Source organism: Myripristis murdjan, chromosome 20 (genome assembly GCF_902150065.1).
Source record: "Myripristis murdjan chromosome 20, fMyrMur1.1, whole genome shotgun sequence".
Lineage (NCBI taxonomy): Eukaryota > Metazoa > Chordata > Actinopteri > Holocentriformes > Holocentridae > Myripristis > Myripristis murdjan.
The window spans coordinates 24,362,329-24,385,405 of NC_043999.1; the positions used below are offsets into that span (position 1 = coordinate 24,362,329).

Sequence of the window (23,077 nt, forward strand, 5' to 3'; positions counted from 1 at the left end):
TCGTGTGTGCCGGAAATAGCTCCAGAGTGAGACGTCTTACAGTTCCCTCATCTTTGTTCAGGAATGGTCTGTCTGAGGTCAGTCACGTGGTGGCCTGCAAGTTTCCGTGTTTACAGAGAGCTCACTCTGGCAGGACGGCGTTGAGTTTCTAAGAAGATGGTGTGCAGCCATGGCATTTTTAAAGACGAAAGAACGATCTAAAGAAAGGTTTGTAATCTGCCCATGGTTGACATGACTTTATTTCAGGTGGTCGTCACTCGGTGGGTTAAAGCCGAGTGCTTTTCTCAGCTGTGAGTGGCCGTGTGTTCCCATTAGTAGGCTGGGCCAGTTCGCTAATGAGAGCTTCAGTTTCAGCTGTGTGATGCACTCGGGGGTAACAGAAACCATAATGGCTCGCTGACCGTAGCAGGAAGTTTACTCTGTAGTAGTGCAATGAATCTATGCGTTATCAAAGCTGCTGTATTGGAACTGACAATGAATACATTCATAGTACTATTATAAAAATGTACCCCAAAGTCATCGTCCTTTGTGCAGAGGGAACGCTACACCAAACTCCGTTTAAAAACATTACACTTTAGAGGTGCAGTGGTTGCTGGCAAAAGTTCGCATCCCATAATATAAGAGTCGAGGGTTTTTCGAAACAATAAGAGACAACTTGTACTTCGGCATAGGTGTAATCCATCAGCAATTGTTATTTTAAGAAATTTTCAACTCTTAACAACTAGGTCGCCTGTTGTGTCCGCAACTTTTTTAAATCCGACTACATCGTAGAGCAGTGTGAACAAATCTGGAAATGTTTTGGAACAAGTACAGTATGGTGTATTATGTAATATACCGACTTCACCAGTATACCCTCCCGAATCTATAACCTCCCTCACTTGTCTTCATTGGCATTTATCAGGCCTGAAAGACAGGGCTGACGAACTGAGGGTAACCTATTGAATGGAGTGCTGTGTTGGAATTTTTAACTATAGTTCCCAAATGTCTCAAAGGCCACAAGGCGACTCTGGGAGACTTAGGATCTCCACTGTGTTGTATCTATCCGGATTTCAGTAGCTCCAGACGTGAACATGGAAGCAACATGATATATTAGGCCATTAACATACAGGGCATTTTGCTTTTTTGAAGAGATTCTAGCCCAAAAACAGTGGAGGTGTCCGAGCTGCACTGCACAGCATGTAGGCTATTTTCTGTTGCCTTCACACCTAAAAAGTTGTATAATCGTGCAGGTGTGCCAAATTCAGTTCAGCTTACCATACTCAGCAGCTGGCAGTAGTGTGTAATATGTTTTATAATAGATGGAAAACTTGGGGATATGTAGGCCTAATGATTAAGTGCAGCCACTTTGGAAGTTTCTTTTGGCATACTTAGTGAGATCAACTGGATTTTCACAGAGAAATTGGAATCATTATTACTATTGTTGTTGGTGGTGGTGGTATTAGAGCTAAAGTGGAAGTGGAATCACAAATAATTCTGAGTATAGGCGCTTAACATTAAGTATACTGTGATACATTACAAGAAGATCAGAAACCCAAATACCAAAAATGTACATTGATTTTCAAATCTTGTCATTACTTATACCATTTCCCAATGGAATATTCAACCACAAGCATTCTCAGATATTGTTTTTTGTGTTTATTGCATCATGCTGTGATTATAGCAATCTTAATGCACTTACAATGTGTAAGTGCATGTGCTTATGAGACAGCACAAAGTATTTAAGGAGTAGTGCGGTCATAACTGTGTGAAGCAGAGTTGCAAAAGTGAATTGCATTTCTCATGGGAGCAAGGGTGTTGCAGACTGTTAAAACCCGTGTGTCATCTCTTGTGGTTCACTCTGCTTCTGCTACCTCCATGCATGAACGAGCAGAGAGATGTCCAGAGCTGGGGAACTGATCTCAAATTGCATCTACAAATACTGCCATTACTTTACAGCTGTAAAACCAGTGTACATCACGTTATTCACTTTTAATGTAACTTGGATCGTGTTGGGGTCACCATAGTGATCATTAGAGGTTGGCCATTCTTTCTTTATTTCTTTCTAAAACAGCCTTGAGCTTTCTCATGAAAATACACCAGCTAGCCTTGGTGCTGGCGCTATAGCAGGGGTCTTAAGTTTAAAATATATTTAAAAAAAAACATTATAGAAAGTCAACAAACACGCTGCAGCTTTGAAAGTTTTTGCCCTAAACAAGAGGAAACTTTTGTACACAGGTACTTATTTTTAATTATGAAGTCCACCACCAGATTTATATTAAAAACTGCCTCACTAAGTCTAACTAGTCCCATAGTCTGCACAAATTGCAGGACAGTCACTACAGAGCATCCATGTTTACAACAGTTATACCAAGGTATCACAATTACTTGTGTGATATATTGATGCTTAGAAATGCTACATAGCATCTTTACATATAGTACAAATTCAGTGAAATCATTTTGTTTGTCACTTGGTACTCAAAGTCTGGTTGTCAGTACAGGCAATACAGTGGATCCACACTGCACTGCCTTTCAACATACAGCACTGTGAGCATTTGTTTTCAGTCAGTGCAGGTTTGATTTGCTACAGTCGTCATCCTTCCTGTTGTTTCCCCTGATCTCATACTCCTGCATGGTTGTTGTTCCCCAGATTCTCTCTGTTGTTGCTGGATTTGGAGGAATACTATTTTGAACAGCACACTGCGCACCAAGTGACTGCCAACTCAGCTAAGGAGAGGTAACACATAGCTTACTAATAATGATGATTTCATCCACATCTTAGGGTGTTTTACATGAGTCACTGCACCAGAGAGTAAGGGACACCTGCAGCTTTTTTCACAGCCCTCTTGTCACGATGAACAATAATCATCATCACTGTGTTTTTACCCCAAAACAATTGTAATCTTTTAGAATCAATGCAAAAAACCCTCAGAAAAAGGTTTTAGGAATGCCTTTTGCTATTCCATTATCATTGTCCTGTATCTGTAGCGTGCTGATATTTGATCAAACACCTTGCTGGCTGTTGAAGCGGTTAAGGCAGGTATCTCTGTTGGTAAGAAGCAGCTGTTCAAACATCATCTCCTCTCTCATGGAGACACAGTTGTTCCATTTACAGACTGACTGACTGTATGACCTTTCCAGAGAGAGGCTATCTGTGTATTTTATATTTAGTGAATATGGTCAATCACTTCAAAATTGTGAAAAATCCTTAATTAAAACATTAACCAAACCAGGCTTTTCACCTGAATGCTAAATATCAGAAATGTCATCTGCGTGTATATGTACTGTACATAGAAAAGGGATGTTCTGTATGGTTTTTGTCATGTGCTTGTTGAACAGTAAATGAAACACAATCCAGCATGCTGTCCATTGAGTAGGATTTGGGAACAGTACATTTATCTGAATATACCAACTTATTTTCCTTTCAGAAAGATAAGGGGATCATTCAAGGTGTGTTCCAAGTCAATCATATTTGACCCAGAAGATATCACAGAGCCAATTTTAAAGGTTTGTTTGAATATTTTTAAGTTTTGGATCTACTGGGTCACTTTTAACAGCAAATAATAGAAGGATACAACAAAGAAAAATGGAATATAACATGAATAGAATAGATAGCGGATATTAAATGTGCTATAACAACAGCTAAACAGTTACACTGGAAATACAAGCATTCAAATTTACCGACTGAGATGATTTACATCTGATCTTGTATTAAAAACTCTGAAGTATAAGATAATTCCAGCACAGGATGTACAAATACCATGCAATTTGAAAAGAAATTCACATTTATAAGCATATCAAAATATATGCAGTATCTGAAGCAAAGTGTAAGAATATGATGCAAACAGCTTGGGGTTGTAACCATGTTTTCTCTTTGCCATCTGCAGATCCCCCTCCGAGACTGTAAATGCATCGAGGTTGTGGAGAAAGAGCGTAACCCTTTCAATGAGTGAGCTCTGTTTTATTATTCATATTGCTAGTTTAGTTTGCACACCAGTGCTTCAGTTCGATGCGCCTACCAAACTGGTTGGGTAGGAAACCAGCCGAGAAGGGTTTGGAATCCATATTTGAAGCCAGTGCCAGCAGTTCCTTGGGGATATTTGAGCTTAATTACTTTTACAAGTTAAACCAACTCGTGTACTACTTGTACATAATTATTTTTAAAAGACATACTGACAAATAAACAAGGAAATGACTGTCACTTACACTCTGTGGTTGCACTATTACATGATTTTGAATCAGTTTAGATGACATATTTTTTTTTTTATTTTTTTTTTTGGAAACCTTTAGATCTCTACTAGAACCCATAATAAAGTTCTTTGGGTTTGAACAAAGCTTGGCCACACAAATCGCATTTCTAATGATGGACACACTGGTGTTACCAGTGGAGTTGAAGAGATTAAGTTTGTCATGTTTTTCAACCAGTTCCCAAACTTAAGTTGTAAATTATCTGGTTTTTGCAGTTGGTTGTCTTCACTGTCTTCACTTCATTGGATAATCTGAATGTGTTTTTTCTGTAGCACGAAAATTCTTTACCAAAGTTTAAATTATAATTGTGTTCCCATTGAGAACAAATGATTTTGTATATATGTAGTAGCCACATAGTAATGGAGTCCAGTGATATTTGTCTGTGATAATTTTAACATATTTGAATGGTGTTTTTGTCATAGGACCAAGCCACCTTCCATCTCTATTTCATGTGGACAGGTTTGTTACCATTTGCATATTTTGAAATTTTCAAAAGATCCATCAGTTCTGTTGAGCGGTCACACTGTTACAGAGGCTAGTGGGTTGTTCTGCAGCTGTCTCACTAAATAAACCAACAAATGTCACTTCACCTTCACTTTCAGGTCTGCTACATCAAAGAGAGCAATGTCATAGCACCTTACAGAATTGAGAGGGTGAGTGTGCCAAAGCTCAGTCAGGGGCTTATTCTGATTTCTTCATGCTCAGAGCTTTTTGTGTAGACATCATTGTGCATTTTGTTGTGCTTTTTGTTCTCATTATGAAAATGTACTCACTTAGGTCCAGAAGAGCACTATCTAACGGCTCACATTTATCATGTTATAATTAGTTACAATTTTCAGCTTGAAATAATTTTCCCTCTGGCTGTTGTGACTATTCTCTCAATAGGTTTTTCTTTTCTTGTTTTGATGATTGGAATCATTGTTGTGCTTTCAGTAGCACCGCCTGAATTGTAATGAGCATGTTCTCAGTTGATTATTATTGTGAACAGAGTCAAATCTTTTTCTTATCAGTCAAAACTGCAGGGAGCATGTTGGATGAAAGGCTGAAAGAATCAAAAAATTCCAATGGAAAATGCAAAGGGATTACTTTGTAGAACCAGTCAGCGCCGTTTGCTACTGTCGCAAAGATTAGGGATGAATCAAACATAAATGGAGAGATGTTCACTACATGATAAAAGGGAAATTCACTCAAGGAAGTGGGTTTGCTGCAGCAGCAGGCTGTGGGATTGACTGTGGGCTAGAAATGGAACCAGAATTGAGACTAGACGATATGGACAAAATCAAATATCACAATATCTTTGAACAAATACCTCAATGTTGATATTGTGGGGATGACTCTTGGTGCTACATTTAAACATAAGATTTTTGAAAAACAGTCATTAATAATGTGGATATGATGACCAAGCAGGTAGAAGCAAATAATAAAACAGCTAAAACAGTCTATTAAGTTCAGAAAATCTAATTTCTTTACTGTAATGCAGCCTTTAAAACCAGGAAAAGACATCAGTTATGCCATATCACAATATTACAATATCTGAAATTCCAGATAATATCTAGTCTCATATCGAGATACAGATATTTATCAGTTCTAACTGGAATTATAATAGAAACCACGTTTTCACATTTGACCAAAGGCTGCTGCTGTTATTTTCAGGAAAGATGACATTTTTCTGTATGAAATGCACAACAGGAGTCCATATACCAATGATATTTATGCAGCATACATATCCCAGCCAACACCTGAGGCTTTCCTCTCTCTGGTGTGCAACTGTCAAGTTTGTGTTTGAAGAAACACAGAAAGATCCCCCCATGCGTTTACTTAGGAAAAGTCGCACACTAGTCTTAAGCCTGGTTCATGTTTCATGGGGAAATGAACAGTTGCATAGACTCTTTGTCAAGGACTGACAGAACAAACAGGACCTGGAACAACTGGTTGATTCCAGTGTTTCGTTTTAGGGAAATGTGGAGAACAGAGTTTTCTTACAGCACTGCTATGGCAAGAAACTCCTTATGAGACCAAACATTGTACATTTATGGCCCTACCAAATCCCATCTTACATCAAAACAGTGTGCACACTTAAGGATGAGGAAGCCATGCCAGTTTGAACATGACAAGACTGAGGAAGTTAGCCCGATTCCAAGCAGGCTGATGAGATGTTCACTGGCCTGGCAGGACTAGAGTAAGGACAGCCTAAAGGATCATTAGCAATTACACAACAGTAATTATGCATCAGGTGGTCACAATATGTGGAATGGACAGAAATAAGAAGAGTTTCCATAATAAAAGGTGATATCATGCCCACTGTAAACAGATTGATGACGTATCCTGCAGCTGTCTAACTGGCTAATGCGATAAATTGGCTTGGTGCGCACTCCCACACTATCAGGACAATGACAAAAATTTTCCAACACATTGGAAAATTGATCAGGACATTCCAGATGGTCCCAGACTGCATCAGGAGTTTGGGACGTTACATGCTGGCCTCATGCTGTGCTACATGTCCTGCATTTGCTCTGATCTTGGCTATTTGTCTGGGAAGTTAGGGAGTTCTCAGATGCATGTCCATCATGAAAGTTCAAAAAGCTGAGAAAGCATAAGCCAAAGTTTGAAAGTGCAGAAGAAGCTCTTTAGGGAAAGGCCCAGATAAGACCTCTGTCTCCATTCATTTACTCAAATGCAACACTTCCTATGTGGAATAACTTTTCTCATCACTTTGGCAGGGAGGACAGAGTTTGACCTTTCAGTTGGAAGTCTGGAATAAAACGGAGGATGTTGTCCAAATATTACTTCAGGTATGTAGCCATTCTGTACCTTCAACAGCTCCAGATGTGAATGTCAGGGATGGAGGCACAGTTTCCCACATCGAGAACAACCACAGAGTCACAGAGCAAAGTGGCTTTGCTTTGTTGAATAAATGAACCTGTTTGCTTATCAGTGGCCTTCTCATCTTTATCAGCTCACTCTTAAGCTGTTTCTTCACCTGTTCTCTTAAGTAACCCTGCCACATCATTTTTTCTCCTTTCTTTTAATGAATCCCTTGTGTAGCATCACTTCAAACTTAACAGGAATCAAAACAAGCTGTTGATGTTGCACAACTTGCCAAAATTGGTCAGCAAATTTGTCATTTAATAACTTACAGCTAAACCTTAAGTTGAGATGTCAGAATTAACTGAGATTGATGTAAATCAGTGCCCATCATCTTTACTCAATTTCTTTTAAATGAGATACAGAAATACATGACATCTCTTGCATGAGTTCAGTGCTCAGGTATCCTGCACTGCTGTCATTGTGTTCATTTTGCAGCTCCACAGGGCTTCCTGTCTGGAAAAGCTCGGAGACCAGACCGCCATGGTGAGTCCTCAGCATCTTCACAGTCAGAGCTGTTACTCAGCAGGCCAGCTCTGTAGCTCTGTAGAAACAAACTCAAGCGTTTCAGTCATAGAGAGGCAGTTCACTGAGCATACTCATGGTTCTGAAGGAAACTTAACCCCAGCAGTTTTGATGCCATTGTCACCTCTCTTCTAGTGCCATGCATTGGCCAAAGTGCCATGTTTGCATTGTGCATCTCACTGAGTGCAATTATATTTACTATTACCAATTGAATTGTTAATGGTAATATTAACAATAAAATCACAAGTAATATTAATATTGATAGTATTGGTATATTTTTGTGAAATAATTTGAAATATCTGTCTGTGATCACTGTGCTATCCGGTGTTGTGAAGCCGGATGTTTGGCTGGCAGGCTAGCCAGATGGAATAACGTAGCAATAATACAGTCAGTGGCAGCAAAAGGCTTTTCAACCTTTTCCCAAAAGTATTTTTATGATTCTTTTACTACCAGTGTTAAACTATATGTAAATATTTTCTAAATGTCAGCAGGTGACAGGACCAGTGTCCACTGGTGCCTCAAGTATTAGCCCAACTGACCCCATAATTGATCCTCAATATATAAAATATTATCACTGTGCACAGGATGATTCACAAGCAGCAGCAGTTTACAGACCTACTGCCTTGCTGTCCAGTGTTCTGGTAACACCAAGCGGTGACTTTATCAAAACTGATAGCTCATTTCACAGCATTTATTTGACTAACGGTAACATATTTAACTCACCCAACTTGCCTCCAAGGCAAAAACTACACTGCATCATTAGACAGTCTGTTCCATATCAGTATGCTCAAATATCCATGAATTGAGCTAGATTTCATACCACACGTCCAAACTTAGGCCTGTTGATCGGACTAGCGACAGGACTAGTGACAGCACTAGCAACAGGATTGCAACTAGCAGGTTGCAGCTGATCATGATTTTGTGCTTGTTCAGATTATGTTTTGCTTTGTATTATTTTATGTAATCAAAAATGATTAAAGATGTTTAGGGCAGGGCTTGGCACCGGGGAAGATGCCTGAATTACAGGTGCTCTTCCAGTCTGTCTATCAGATATGTGGTCAAAAATATTGTGATATTTGATTTTGTCTGTATTGCCCAGCCCTGCAGTCTGTTTTTCATTGGTAGTGTTTAGGGAAAGTTCTGCTCCGGCTCAAACCAGCAACACAACTTGCAGATACTCAGAGACAGTGAGCTGCTGCTCAGTATTGCTTGTTCAGTGCTGCACTTGACCAGGACAGTTAATCACAAATCTGGGATTAGACTGTGTTTCACTGGACAGTAGTTACTTGAAAAAGAAGAAAACCTTTCAAGATTTTGCTTTTTCACATACATTTCTAGATTGAGGCCAATTTACAGTCACGACTGGCAAGATCATCATTTGACAAAAACAGGTATGTCCACATCAAGCAGAGGTGTGTTTCATTTTCTTGGTTGACTCAACATCTGAATCCTGTCCACTGTACAGTGGTGGTAGAGAATTTGATGAAATTCAAATGGAAATGACTCATTTAATTTTTGATTTGATTTTGACTTAGGTAATGCATACATAAAGGGAAAGTTACGTTACATTACTTATATTTTATTTCAGCTTTTTAATTTCATTGCAGTATTGTCAAAGTATGCCTGATCTGGCATGTGAGAATGAAAATTCCAAATTGTATTGAATTGAATGATTGAATTTTTGTTTTTAATTTCAACCCAAATAATACAAACATGTCATAAATTATAATTTTATAATTATAGTTTTAATGATCATGTTATATGCTTCCACATTATCTTTGGAAGAATGTGTGATTAATTATTTTTGACAGCAGACACTGATGTAACCCATTTTAGCATTAATATCAAAGTTGTACTTAAATTATACTACCCCACAAAATGGGGTTGCAACAGAGAGGTGTGTCACATGCCCACTAATTGAAAGTTAATAGCAACATACAAAGTGTCTGTTAAACAGTAGATTTAAAGCAATTGTGTCATTGCTGTTTTGAGAAGGCAGCTTGATAACAGTGATGTGAACCGGGTGTAAAGTTTTCAGAGCGTTGCTGAGAAGCCTCACATGGAGTGTGCGGTGGAGATGGTCATGCCTCTGGTGTCCAACCCCGGCCATGTCTGCATAACAGATGAAAACCTCTACTTCCAGCCACTCAACGGCTATCCGGTGAGCCGTCCAGTCCCTGCACTGCATTTAAGCTTTGATCGTTTCTCCAGCTAATGTTAGGATGTTATTTGACTTGTCATTTTAGGAGCAGGTGATTCAAATCAGGCTCCACAGGATCAGGCGGATCTACAAAAGAAGGCATGGCCTCAGACCGCTGGTGAGTGCAACAGGCCAGTAATTAGGCTTTTTCTGAGGACATGTCACCCGGCCCTTTTCCATTTCCAGCTCATAATAATCATGTGAGACTTCAGTGATTCCCAGAGGGACATTCACTGTTCACTTTTATCCCCGGCAATTTCGCCCACACTTTAACATTGTGACTAATGTTGTCATAGACTAATGAAGTGGCCAACATTGTCAAGAGGACAGGGAATCCATCTAAAGCACATTTCTTCATCTTATTCTGTCACACAGCGCGCAAAAATCCTAGTCTGAAGAATTTTTCACTGTTTGAGGTCTGTTAGAAACAGTCTTGTCTGCTTAGGGAGACCACAGTTAGTTGCTAGATATTTAAAACAATGTAACTCCTGTAACAGAAATAGTTCTCAGAAATTAGAATAAATGGACTGCCAAGTTGCTACTCAGAGATATTTCATGTAATCCTGTCAGATTACATGTGAATGCTAATGTAGGTAATGAGGTTTAGATAGTTTCAAGTGTTGAAAGCTCATGTTGTCACCCCTGGTTTACTACTGCTGGTTTAATTTTACCCTGTGTGTGTGTGTGTGTGTGTGTGTGTGTGTGTGTGTTCTCACTCTTGTACCTCATCAAGGGTCTTGAGGTGTTCTGTACTGAGAACGACTCCTGCTCTGACATTTACCTGAAGTTTTACAACACTGCAGACCGAGATGAAGTCTATTACTACATCGCCACTTTCCTAGGTGAGAGAACTGAAAGCAAAGATATGTACCTGTACTTAAGACTTTTCTCTTTTGTGTAACTGGTTTCATATTTAAGCCAAATGAGCCTTGAAAATGTCTTCATTAAACTTGCCACTTCAACCTGTTGTAGTTTTCACCTTCCGAACCTGCACGACAAAATGAAAAAAGTAGCACATTAGGGTTAGATCAATGTATGAGCTTTTATTAAAGACACCTCCGCTTACAAATGTGTTTCTTCTTATGTCTGAGAGTCTTGTTTTCAAAAAAAAAAAAAAAAAAAAAAAAAAAAAAAAAAAGTTAGGAGCCAGTGTGGAAGCAGGCAAGGAGGTGGGCAGCTACTCTTCATAGATCCATGCATACCTAATGAGTACAAAATGTAGAGCTATATCTCATATATCATGCTGTTTGAAGGCATGAAGGGATGTTTTATCATGGAAAAGACCCCTAACTATATAATATTTATGAACAGAAAGGATTTAAAAAGTGTGATATGGTGGATGTGATGCAGTTTATTATTTTATGAATTATTGACTGTAGCATTGATCAGTAACCTGAACTGGTTCTAAAGCAACATCAGATTCCCTGCATTGTTACAACTGCTGATGGAATAATCTCCCCTTAATGTAATAACCTTTTAATATAGCAAGAAATTCCAGTTAATAGTGTAATAATCTTATAGATATATTTATAAATATATATATTTATATATTTACAGGTAATGTAATAAAATATTCCTGCCAACAATGTAGCCACTTGTTTTTCCTGGCAGTCATTATATCATTGGGTTTTATCATATTAATGGGAAGGTAGAAATATTCAGTTTTTACAAAACCACAGCTGATGACCAACTTTTAACAGACATACATTTGCAGGTTTGGTTAGTTCCAAATGTACACTAAGTAACAAAATAACTATCCAGTCTGATTATTACTAGCTCTGTTTTTAGACTTTGGAAAACTTCAAAAAAAAAAAAAAAAATCAACCTTCCTATCAAGTATATAACCCAATAATTTAATACATATTATCCTGACAGGATTTTTTTATTATTATTATCGAAAAATTTATTTTTACTACCACTGTTATATTGTTGAAACATTGCAGACATTGTTATTGTTGTTCATTGTCTGTCATGTTAATGGGGAATTCACTTATAACAATGCATGATTGTAATTACTGGTGTAACTGCTGTTTAAGGGGGCCTCACCCTGGCTTCTCACCCTGACTCTAATAAAATTCAGGGTGAAACAGTGACTACTTGCCATGTTTTGAAATTGCTTAGTCTTAAAAATAGCCAAATTTAAAGAAATTAAACACCAGCACACAATGTCATCTACCAGCAGCATCGATCCAAAAATGTATCCGCCTTCAAAAGAACAGATAGAGCCACACACCAAATCACTCCCATACAGGATTTAAATGTTTTGCTACAAGCTCCTTCACAGACGTCTGTGGAAGAGCCTTTTGACTCGAAATGTTACACAACAGCAAACAATTAAAATCCAGTACAGGAGCTATTTGGTGGTAGGATCTATCTGTTCTACATTTGTAACTTACTTACTGGATCCAGCACCCATCCATATATTTATTTATTCATTCATTTATTTTTAATGAGCTTCAAAAGCCCCTGTCCAAACTGTAAGGTAGCGTTCTAACTGGAATCAGTTTACCTTGACATTTGTTTCACTTTGCTCAGAGAACCACGTGACGGAGCACACAGCAGAGAGTTACATGCTGCAGTGGCAGCGTGGCCATCTCAGTAACTATCAGTATCTCCTGCACCTCAACAACCTGGCCGACCGCAGCTGCAATGACCTCTCCCAGTATCCCGTCTTCCCCTGGGTCATCGCCGACTACACCAGCACACAGCTGGGTAGGTACAGCAATGAGTGTGGATCTCTTTTACAGCAGAGGCCAAAGGTGCCCCAACTGTGTCTGTGCTAGTAGTGTCAGTGCTGGGTTCATCTAAAAAAAAAAAACACTCAGTTCAGTGGTTAGATTCCTGATGTGACCACAAAATGCCCAGATTTAGTGGTGGGCGGCCTTGTCCTAGTGCCACTGCCTTGAAACTCTGAAACTGAAAGGCATTCAAGTCTCCATCAAGTGGCAGATTTTATTGTAAAGCAAATTTCTCCACTGTGGGACTAATAAAGGAATATCTTATCTTATCTTATCTTATCTTATCTTATCTTACACTGTGACTTGTGGTTTAATGTAAAGAGAATTTCCCCTCTGTCTCCTAGATATGACAAACTCTGCCACATTCAGAGACCTGAGCAAGCCAGTGGGAGCCCTGAACAAAGAGCGACTAGAGAGACTACTGGTGAGACTATGCTTCTACCTTTTTAGCGTTGCTCTGATTCAAACACCTATTCTTTCTCCAGCAGTGTACTTTCAAACTAGAGGAAATGCCAGCAGCTTTAAACTAGTGTGTACATTTTCACTCTTTGTTGCATTCTTAGCAACAATCGCTGACAAGGGTGCAAATCAGGAATAATTTAAGATATGAAGTCAAAAACTGACACTCAAAAATGACTATCCTCATTTTCTAACTGAATTGGTATTTAGATGTATATTTGTATTTGTATCCACTGATTTGAATTTTCTCAGTGATATGCTGTAGGTTTTGTGTAAGCCTCATGTAACTGGAGTGTTACGGTAACAGAGGTCTGTTTTTAGGTCAGCATAGGTCTGAAAGGCGTTAGTCTGCAGTGCCAGACACCCAAGCCAGGTGTCCACAAGGCTCTTCACCATAGTTTGATAGCATAAGGAATCATTAAATTAAGCTGAAATGTTGTGAGTAAGCACAAATCTAATCTCTGCACACAGGCCCGCTACAGAGGCATGCCTGAACCCTGTTTCATGTATGGAAGTCACTACTCATCTCCAGGCTATGTCCTCTTTTACCTGGTCAGAGTTGGTACGTCATATATTTACATTCAACATATGAAACACAGCCACATCACATATGGAAACACAGTAAACACAGCCTGTGTCCAGTGTGTTTCTGCATGGTATGGCATGGCCCCAACATCATATGGTATATTCACCAGTTCACCATATTCAAGCCAGTTGGTGGTGTGCACAGAGGGTGACAGGGAGAGGAACCAGAAACCAGAAAAGACAGATTTTAATATTTTTCAACCCTGATACCCATCATTTAAATTTGCAGAAAGCCAATCTCACTGTTAGCTTTGGTGACAAGAAATGTATCACTCTGCTGCAGCTTCTCACTAGGCTTTAACATAATCAGTGTTAATTAAAATGAATTAAGAGTGTAAAAAACAGAAGACTTCCAACTGGAAATGTTTTGATTCTTAGCAGCACTATAGAATTCCTTGGTAGCTGCCTCATTTATCTCTGCTAAAAACAAAAACAAAACAAAAAAAACTTTTTTTTTTTTTTTTGTTGTTTTTGTTTTTGTTTTTGTTTTTGTGTGAATATGGTCCTGAAAACACACTCATCCTCATGTTTCCCCTTGCAGCTCCAGAGCACATGCTGTGTCTCCAGACTGGCCGCTACGACCACGCAGATCGGATGTTCAACAGGTCAGCTCTCAAACAGACACTGACATACAAGTGGAAAGATCCTGAATCCTGATGATAAACAGTATATGACACCTGAAAATGAGCTTAAATCATCACTCTATACATTTAAATTGTCTTTATGTTTAGGTATTGTTCAAAAAATTTGAAAATAAACTGGTAATCAGGTTATTTGATGAGCCTCATGGAAATGTGATTTTATTTTTCTAAATAATAGTGTTTACACATGGACACTCACTGATGTTAATTGATTGGTTACAGCATAGGTGAAACATGGAAGAATTGCTTAGAGGGAGCAACTGATTTCAAAGAGGTAAAAAGACCTTTTGTCCATTTTGTCAGTTTAACATTGTGCTCCACATTTACTCGCTATTCACTCACTCGGCAGCTTGTTTGTAATTATTAACTGGTAACTAGCTAGGTAAGCCCCGTTGAAAAATAAACTCACTTTGTGCCTGTCATGGTTTGATATAATAATTCACCTGCATATATTTGAAGGTAAGTCTGTCCCAGTATGTGTCTTCAGATGGATATGGTGTTTGATGAAACTTTGTCTTGAGTTCATGTGGGTTCCTCCCTGGTATTGCAGTTGATTCCAGAGTTTTATGGAAATGACTCCAGCTTCCTGGAAAACAGACTGAATCTTAATTTGGGGCGGAGGCAGAATGGAAGCTGCGTTGGGGATGTTGTTCTCCCACCGTGGGCCTCAGGTAGCTCCTGTTCACTACTTGTATTGTTGAGAAGAGTGACAGTATATATATTACTCTATAAGATACTGTGTGTCTTACTTCATTACCTTTGCAAAATACATAGTACTGCATGTCCTATTGTCATTTTTGCAGATGCTGATGACTTTCTTCAAAAGAATAAAATAGCACTGGAGAGTCAGTTTGTATCAGAGCACCTTCACGAGTGGATTGATCTGGTGTTTGGCTTCAAACAGAGAGGAAGTGAAGCTGTGGCAGCCCATAATGGTAAGCAAACTATGAGCTAGAGCTCTACATATCTGAACCATAAAACCGGACATAGCTAATCTTTAACTCTTTGTTTTTCAGTGTTTCATCCATTGACTTATGAAGGCGGCATTGACTGTGATAGGTATTAAAAAATCCCTCACAAACTATCTTTACAAACATTGAACATTTACAATTACTTTGAAAGCTTTGTCTGTTGTGTCTCTGAAAAGCATTGAGGACCCAGACCAGAGAATCGCCATGCTGACCCAGATCCTGGAGTTTGGCCAGACACCCAAACAGCTGTTTACCAGCCCTCACCCTCAGAGGATCACACCCCGCTTTCACAATATAACACGAAGCCCCAGCATCAACACGCCACTCAGCGAGCTGTCCCCAGGTAGCACTGGAAAAACACACACTCACTCACACACTACATTAAATGACAGGCCTGGTATTTTTCAACTCAGGCCATATTAACATGTTTGTCCCCATCATTTATAACTAGCACAACATTACTGCTAGCTTTACTGATGAGAAGTTTAACACTCTCCTAAAGCTTCTTGCTGGCCTTCAAAACCATCAATCAGGGCATTCGCTTTCAGGTGTGATATTGTGTGATACAACAATTCTACAAATGAATGTCATTCATCAAATAACATTAGTTAGAAACAACACATTGTGATTTACTTATTTAATCAATTTTTTAACTGCTGAAAAACACTTATTACTGAACACTATTGAAGCAGAGTGATTCATAATCATAAAATGCCTGAGTGCTGATACACAGCATGCATGGAGTGCATCTTCCCCAATCAAATAGCTACAACTAACTGTTGTATAATACTGTATATTATTTATATCTACAGCTGTTGCTCTTTTATTTTGTAGCTTCTCCTAGTGAGGACTCGTCGTTTGAAGACCTGACTGAGGAGAGCAGGAAATTGGCCTGGTCAAACATGGGCAATCTGAAACTCCTGTCCAGCCACAAAATACATAAAGAGTAAGTGAGTGGGCATGCACAGAGGCGGGAGCACAGAGCTGCTCATAGTGTGATCACTGAGAATCAGTAAGCTCAGCAGAATGATGTGTGTGTTGGAGGAGTCACTGTCCAGCATGGTGCTGCACAAAACATTACATATTTCACCGCCTCCCCAACATGCTGACATGAAATAAGTTGCAAACGTGTTTTTGCTTGTTGGTATTTTTTCTAGTTTTTGAAATTTGCCTTTCTATTCTTGTTGAAACATCTTCAATCTCATTCACTGTTTTTTCATTGCCTTGAGTCTGCTTGCACTAAATATTAATACATCAGCCAGTTAATTTGATGACTGCTATGTTACAAATCCCCTCTCATCCCCTGTGATGTGTCTTTCAAAGTAAAGTGTTTGTGTTATTTTATTTTTATATTTTAGTTACCTATAAATCAGTTGTTGCTTTACCTTTCCCTTAACTCTAACCTAATATTATGTGTTTGTATGTATATGTATATATGTATGTACATGCACATACCCACTGGAAATTTGACTGTGCACAGCTACATACTGTATGTGTATTTGTCTGTCTGTATATGCACATGTATTTGTGTTGTTCCTCATTACAGCACATTGAGACATAAGCTGTACATGAAATATGTTATACAAATGAAATTTGATTGATTGATGGATTTCTACACTTTGTCAACAAACAGGGCTGTGACAGGCATTGCTGTGACTCGAGATGGAGCAGCCGTTTTCTCCACATCACAAGGTCCGAAAAAAGTCTTTTAAGCTCACTTTTACGTGAACTCTTTCATCAAACCCATGTAAATTAAAATGTAACTTCACACCAAACCCAAAACTATGTAAAGTCTGACATGTAGTAGTTTACCACTACACAAACTGGTTTGAGTGGAAATTATTTTCACTGGAGTCCAATTAAAAAAAACAAACAGACAAACAAACAAAAAAAGGCGTGATTAAAAAAATGTTCCTCTTTATAAATGGTGCAACATCTCTTTTGCTGTCTTTTCCAGATTCAACATTAAAAATGTTTTCCAAAGAGCTGAGTGACTTCCAGAGGAGCATGTCCTTCTCCAACATGGTACGCAGCAGTCGTAGTAATTCACGCTTTTGTCTCTCTCTGCCTCTTTTTGTCTGTTACATTGTCTTTCTCAAACTCAATCTGCCATTTAAACAAACCACATCCTAAAACACTTGACTTTTTTCAGGCATTATCATCATGCCTGATGCTGCCAGATGATAAAACAGTGGCTTGCTCTTCGTGGGACAACAATGTGTATGTATGCATGTAGGATTTGATGTTCAGACTAATTGGGATGTGTTGGTTTTCCACTGATTTGTTGTGTTTCTTTCCCCCTAGCTATTTCTATTCCATACCGTTTGGCAGGCGGCAGGACACGCTGATGGGGCATGACGATGCGGTCAGTGAAATGTGCTGGTATGATGACCGCTTGTACACAGCATCCTGGGATTCCACCGTCAAGGTAAAAAGGGTCACAGTTAGCCACTGGGAAGAAGTGACACTAAAGATATAAGTAGTGAAAAGTGAAAGTAGGGAGCTGAAAAATATCCATGAGAATCAAATTATAATTTCTAAGGGCGAGCAGCAGACATTACATGTGCAGGTTTGTTTATGTTGCAGGTTTGGCAGCGTGCATCTGATAATACATCAAGTCAAAAGAGATCCCAGTTTCAGCTGCTGGCTGAGTTCGAACATGACGCTGGGGTGAGTGAAGATGCTGATGTAATGGATCTGTAATGGATCCAGGCGCCAGATCCATTACAGATCATTTGTTCTTTTCAGACAAGGACTGATACCCAACCAGTAACAATTACACGCCGTTTATGGTTTAACCCCAGGAGAAATTTTAGCTTTCAAGATGAAGGGCATCCATTTTCCTGAGTTGACAACATAAATGCCATGGTGGCAAAATTTTATTGATGACACCCTGACATACGAGGTGCAACATTAGCGTAGTTTTGTCTGCTCTCTTACTGTTAACAACTGTTTTGTTGTGTTTCCTATTCACTTAAGCAAAACACATACGTGTGTTTTTTTATGATTATCAGAATCAGCAATATGATGTAAATATCACTTAAATTAGGAATTTATTTTGCTGAATTTTCTGAATTGTACAATGTCAAGAAATTTATTTATTTATTATGTGCTTGCCTTGAAAAGGCAACACATCTTATTCTCTTGCATATTTATTATTTTTATTATTATTATTATTGTTCTGAGCGTTTTTCGGCACGCTACTCCTCCCACAGTTTTCGCATTAACCCTCTACAACAGGGGTCACCAATCATGTGCCATGGAGGGCCAAGAGGCTGCAGGTTTTCATTCCAGCCAAGACCTCCACCAGGTGATTTCACTGATCACTTAGCTAATCAGTGAAATCACCTGGTGGAGGTCTTGGTTGGAATGAAAACCTGCAGCCTCTTGGCCCTCCATGGCACATGATTGGTGACCCCTGCTCTACAATAACCCCATTAAGCCCCTACAATACATTTGAAAATTCCGAAATTGTGTGCGCACCCATTACGCACACATCTGTGCGTACGCACGGTTGATAAATGAGGCCCCAGGATTTCCTTGTTACTGAATCCCTTAGCAAAGTAGAAGTTGATGAGGTCTTTAACTGTAGGCCTAATGCACAGCAAGCAGCAGCATCTGCAGTGTGTATCTGATCCAACCTTTAAAAGTCAAGTGACGGGTCCTTGGCTAAAAGGTCAATTTAAAAAATAATAATAATTAATACTTATAGTTTTCTGATTTAATAATCACTGAATGTTCAGTCTTTTCCCCCATACATTTCAGAAATTCTGACGTTGTCTTCTAGACCTCCTCTACAGTTCTGTAATTTTTTTGTCCCTACAATAGTCCTAATATACTGTCGTTTCAATGATCTACTTCTCACTTGTACAACATTACTTATGCTTCTTGGCTGCTTGAGTTAAATATCAGCACGGTATAGAGTTACTCCTACATAAATAGCAGTTTCTACTGCTTTTTCAACCACTGCTACCCTGTCTTCAATGCATGCACTCAAGAAAGCGGGCCTGCATGCACGCACGCACGCACACACACACACACACACACACACATACACACACACACACACACACAGCTATAGGTGATAGTTAATAACAAGGTATGTTTTTTTCTGTATTTTGATAAGTTCATTAATGATTATTTTTTGAGGGTAGATGTCAAACATCAGGTTGAATGAGACTAGGAAAAATGGGGCCTTTGTATTTCCTGCCTTAGATAAATATGATACCAATGTAAATATACTAGTTCATGAGGAATTCTAAAGCATTTATTTCCTTGTATTATTTATTAACTTACTTGGGGCATTGTCTTCCATTTCTAGGTGAACACTATTGGTCTGAATCCAGCGGGAACTCTCCTGGTATCAGGTTGTAAAGATGGCACCGCCACCATCTGGGACACCGGTAACTATGGGATACTGCAGCAAGTCCACTGCCACGCTGGAACCATCCACCACATGGCCTTTAGCCCCGGTACGCTCCCAGTCAACCAGCATGTGGCCTCTAGATATGGTTGTTGTGTGTGATGTCTAATAAAGATTTAAAGCTGTTGTTTGCCCAGCAGAAAAAATCCCACTCATTACAAGAGAGACTATAGAGGAATTCAGCCTTGTCTGTAACAGACACACTGGGATGTAGCTTTGAGGCTGGTAGGTTGATAGGTTATGGCAGTAACCCCTGTTCCCTGAGGACATAGGTACAAGTACAGTGCTTGATATGGGAGGTGTACCCTCTCTGAACCCATAGTTGATGATTCACATCGGATATAGTTTATGGCATACTGCTGCACATTCCTCTTGGTTGATTCCTTTTTTATTAAGGAGCTATGAATGTATTCCCTACTGTTGCAGTTGTTCATTGGGTGACAGGGTAGTCTGCCTGTTAGATAGAGAGGCAGTATTGAAACCCTCAATCACTGCAGGGGGCAAGTGAAATGTCAAGTGATCTTTTAATATGGCAGGGACACCAAAAAGAAAGAGTCATCAGCTGCAGGGAAGCTGTACTCCAAATTGAAGAGTTTGCCTTTTCTTCCTCAGATAGCAGACACGTTCTCAGTGTCGGTGCCGACTCCTGTCTGAAGGTTATTGACGTCCAGACGGGCATGATGATCTCATCTGTGAAGGCTGAGGAGGAGCAGAAGTAAGATCACACCATCTGCAAAATGGAACAGGCTCTTGCCTAAAAGGACACATTTTACACCGAAGTAGGAGGGGAATGTGCTCTCTTTTAAAGTGAATATTAGCTTTGTTCAGTCTGGGGATCCAGGATCTGGAACATATCACAGTATCCGTAGGGGCTTCAAATGTCTGAAAAAGTGGTAACATGAACAATCTAAATTTAACACCTTAAAAGTTATTGTCATGCAATGACAGGTTTCTTTGCACATCATGTTCACTCACATTAATACAGAACAGTATAACAATATGCATCCATTTACTTTACTAAACACAACTGGACTTCATGTCTGAAGAATGCCCATTTAGATTTTGGTTTTACAGTTGTTCTCAAATTCAGATCCAGGTGAATGTCTTAAACGGTCTTAAATTTGTCTCTCTAACCATGCAACTATGTAGTCCCTGTCTGCTGGTGCCATTTTCTTGCCCATTGTTGTGCACAATCTGTGTAAGCTGGCAAAGTACAAAGCTTTGACAGAGCCTCAAAGAACTGCACCATACATATCTCACCTCTGGAAAGCGCCTGCTGTTAAGCAATTTTGCCATGTCAGCAGGACCTAACAGTGTCTGTGTGGGTGCAGGTGTTTCTGCTGGGACGGGAACACAGCACTATGTGGGGGGCAGTCTGGTGACCTCCTAATCTGGGACCTGCTCAGCAACACAGTTACCAAGAGGATCCCCGGACACTCAGGTACACTCCATCCTCACACACTGCTCATCCATTGGTCATGTCTTATTTTGAGTCTCATCATAACCTTTACATGTTGTAAAGTTGTGGTATCGTGGTATAATTACTGTAAACAAATAAGACAAGTCAAGACAATTGGGAGTCTCTGTCTTAAACCAGTGGTATAAATGGGGTAATATTTTTTAAGATTAAATGACAGTTATCACTAGTTTTGAAGTTAGGTTTTATTTCTGACTTCTTTACCATGTTGTGTGTCAGTAAATATAACAATTTCACTGACTGTGTTATAGCTCCAGTACAACTATATGAGGCAACAGAGCCATCCACAAAGTAGCACTGAAAAACACCCCTGTCCTTTTAGGATTCAAAATGTTCTGTCTTTAGTTTGTTAGCTGTGCTGTTACAGGTTGTGTCTCTGCCTCCCTTTGCCTTCTTAATATTCAATCAATGAAATTGTTCTGTTTACTAGTAGACACCATGGTAGAGAAGTTAGAAATACAGCCTAACTTCAAAGATATCGAAATTGTCCTCAATACCACAAACCCTGTTGCTTCCTGTTTCTGCTTGGTCGTGTCGAAAATGGTAACCCTAGATTTGCAAAACTCACACATGCACACTTTAGTCAGCACAATAGCACTTGACTCTGCCCTAACCACATTTCACCAGTTCACATTTCCCACCAAATCCAACCCAGCGACAAACAATGTAAAATACATAGTAGAGCCAAGCTGCCAGCCGTTCTGCTAATGGTCTTGCTGTTTACAGTAATTATACCAATGTCTTCAAGTGAATGTGCAAGTGATTTATTGATACTCAAATGCTATAAATATAGCTCCTAAATAAAGGATGATGCAAAATGACCCCTAATGTCAATTTTAAAAAAAGCAGAGGGGTGCATTTATGTATTTTAAGACAGAAATAATTATTCAGTGTAATTAATATTCCCTTGTGGGAATTCATGCAGGTGCTGTTACAGCCATGTGGATGAATGAGCAGTGCACCACGGTCGTCACGGGGGGAGACGACAAACAAATCATCTTCTGGAAGCTCCAGTGTTAGAACAGCTGTCTCTGCATATAATCAACCTGCTGTGGAAAACCAAGGGATTCCATGGCAACATAAAGGACAAAATAGGCCAAGTATTTTCAAGACTGCATGACACAACTATCTGACTTTGCATAGACTTATTAAATAATCTTCAAGAGCCCAAACTTACTGTACATGTACAGTATCACCTGGACCTGTTGGAGGGGGTGACAGTCAAACTTCTGCTTTCAATCAGAAACCAAAAACAAATTATACATAGTCATGTTACATATCATTGGTATCTAGAGACTAATGGGCCTTTTCGCTGTTGAGCTTAAAATAGGTCAAGAACATGAACTATATGTTCACTTTGTTTTTCACTTCTGTTTTTTATGGCCCATATGGCTGTTTGTGTGTTTTGTTTTTCAGATTTGTCAGTCATGTTATTCTGCTTTTTAAATTGTCAATCATGCTTCTGTAGCTTCATGTGTGTTTTATTTTATGAAGTGGTCCCATTCTCACAGTATCTGGCAGAGTCTGCTCAAGTATTATGACCAATAACACTGACCACTATAATCATACTTTCCTGTCTCCTCTTTGTTACTGTTTCAACAGCCTCAGGGATGGCAAGACAGTTCAGAGCCTTTCTTAGCAGTCAGTCTTTTGGGAGTCAGTTGTAAACTTATTCCAGAGCATGACCAGAGGCAGTCTCTGAGATGGGGTATAACTAATACAGAATGTGGGATTTATCTTTTAAAATGAGAAGGCACGGTCTGCACTCTTGGATATAGAGTACCACTCTCTAGAGGAGGCTTCATATTCATCTCTTAGCTCTAAAAAGCAAAAGAGGACAATGCACCAAGAGGGGATGACATTGTACTGATCATGAAACAGTAGCACTACCATTTAATATCTTAACAATGTTCACCAGAAAACAGCTGCCAAGTTTAAACCCCCAAATCATCTGAGCATCATAACACAA

At 39.3% G+C, this 23,077-nt stretch overlaps 1 protein-coding gene across 1 annotated transcript; it reads left to right on the forward strand.

Annotated features, from left to right (window-relative positions):
* Window positions 1-64: 64 nt before the first annotated feature.
* Window positions 65-22,567, forward strand: nsmaf (neutral sphingomyelinase (N-SMase) activation associated factor). Its single transcript, XM_030079497.1, has 31 exons — window positions 65-207; window positions 2,627-2,713; window positions 3,405-3,483; window positions 3,864-3,925; window positions 4,647-4,683; window positions 4,827-4,877; window positions 6,945-7,016; window positions 7,528-7,575; window positions 8,953-9,005; window positions 9,646-9,775; window positions 9,861-9,932; window positions 10,548-10,656; window positions 12,350-12,526; window positions 12,897-12,976; window positions 13,483-13,573; window positions 14,138-14,201; window positions 14,460-14,511; window positions 14,788-14,908; window positions 15,041-15,172; window positions 15,254-15,296; window positions 15,385-15,551; window positions 16,043-16,154; window positions 16,842-16,900; window positions 17,166-17,233; window positions 17,361-17,428; window positions 17,513-17,636; window positions 17,795-17,878; window positions 19,530-19,680; window positions 20,244-20,346; window positions 20,963-21,072; window positions 22,034-22,567. The coding sequence occupies exons 1-31, from the start codon at window positions 170-172 to the stop codon at window positions 22,126-22,128; spliced, it is 2,739 nt and encodes a 912-aa protein (XP_029935357.1). The 5' UTR covers window positions 65-169; the 3' UTR covers window positions 22,129-22,567.
* The last annotated feature ends 510 nt before the right edge of the window (window positions 22,568-23,077 follow it).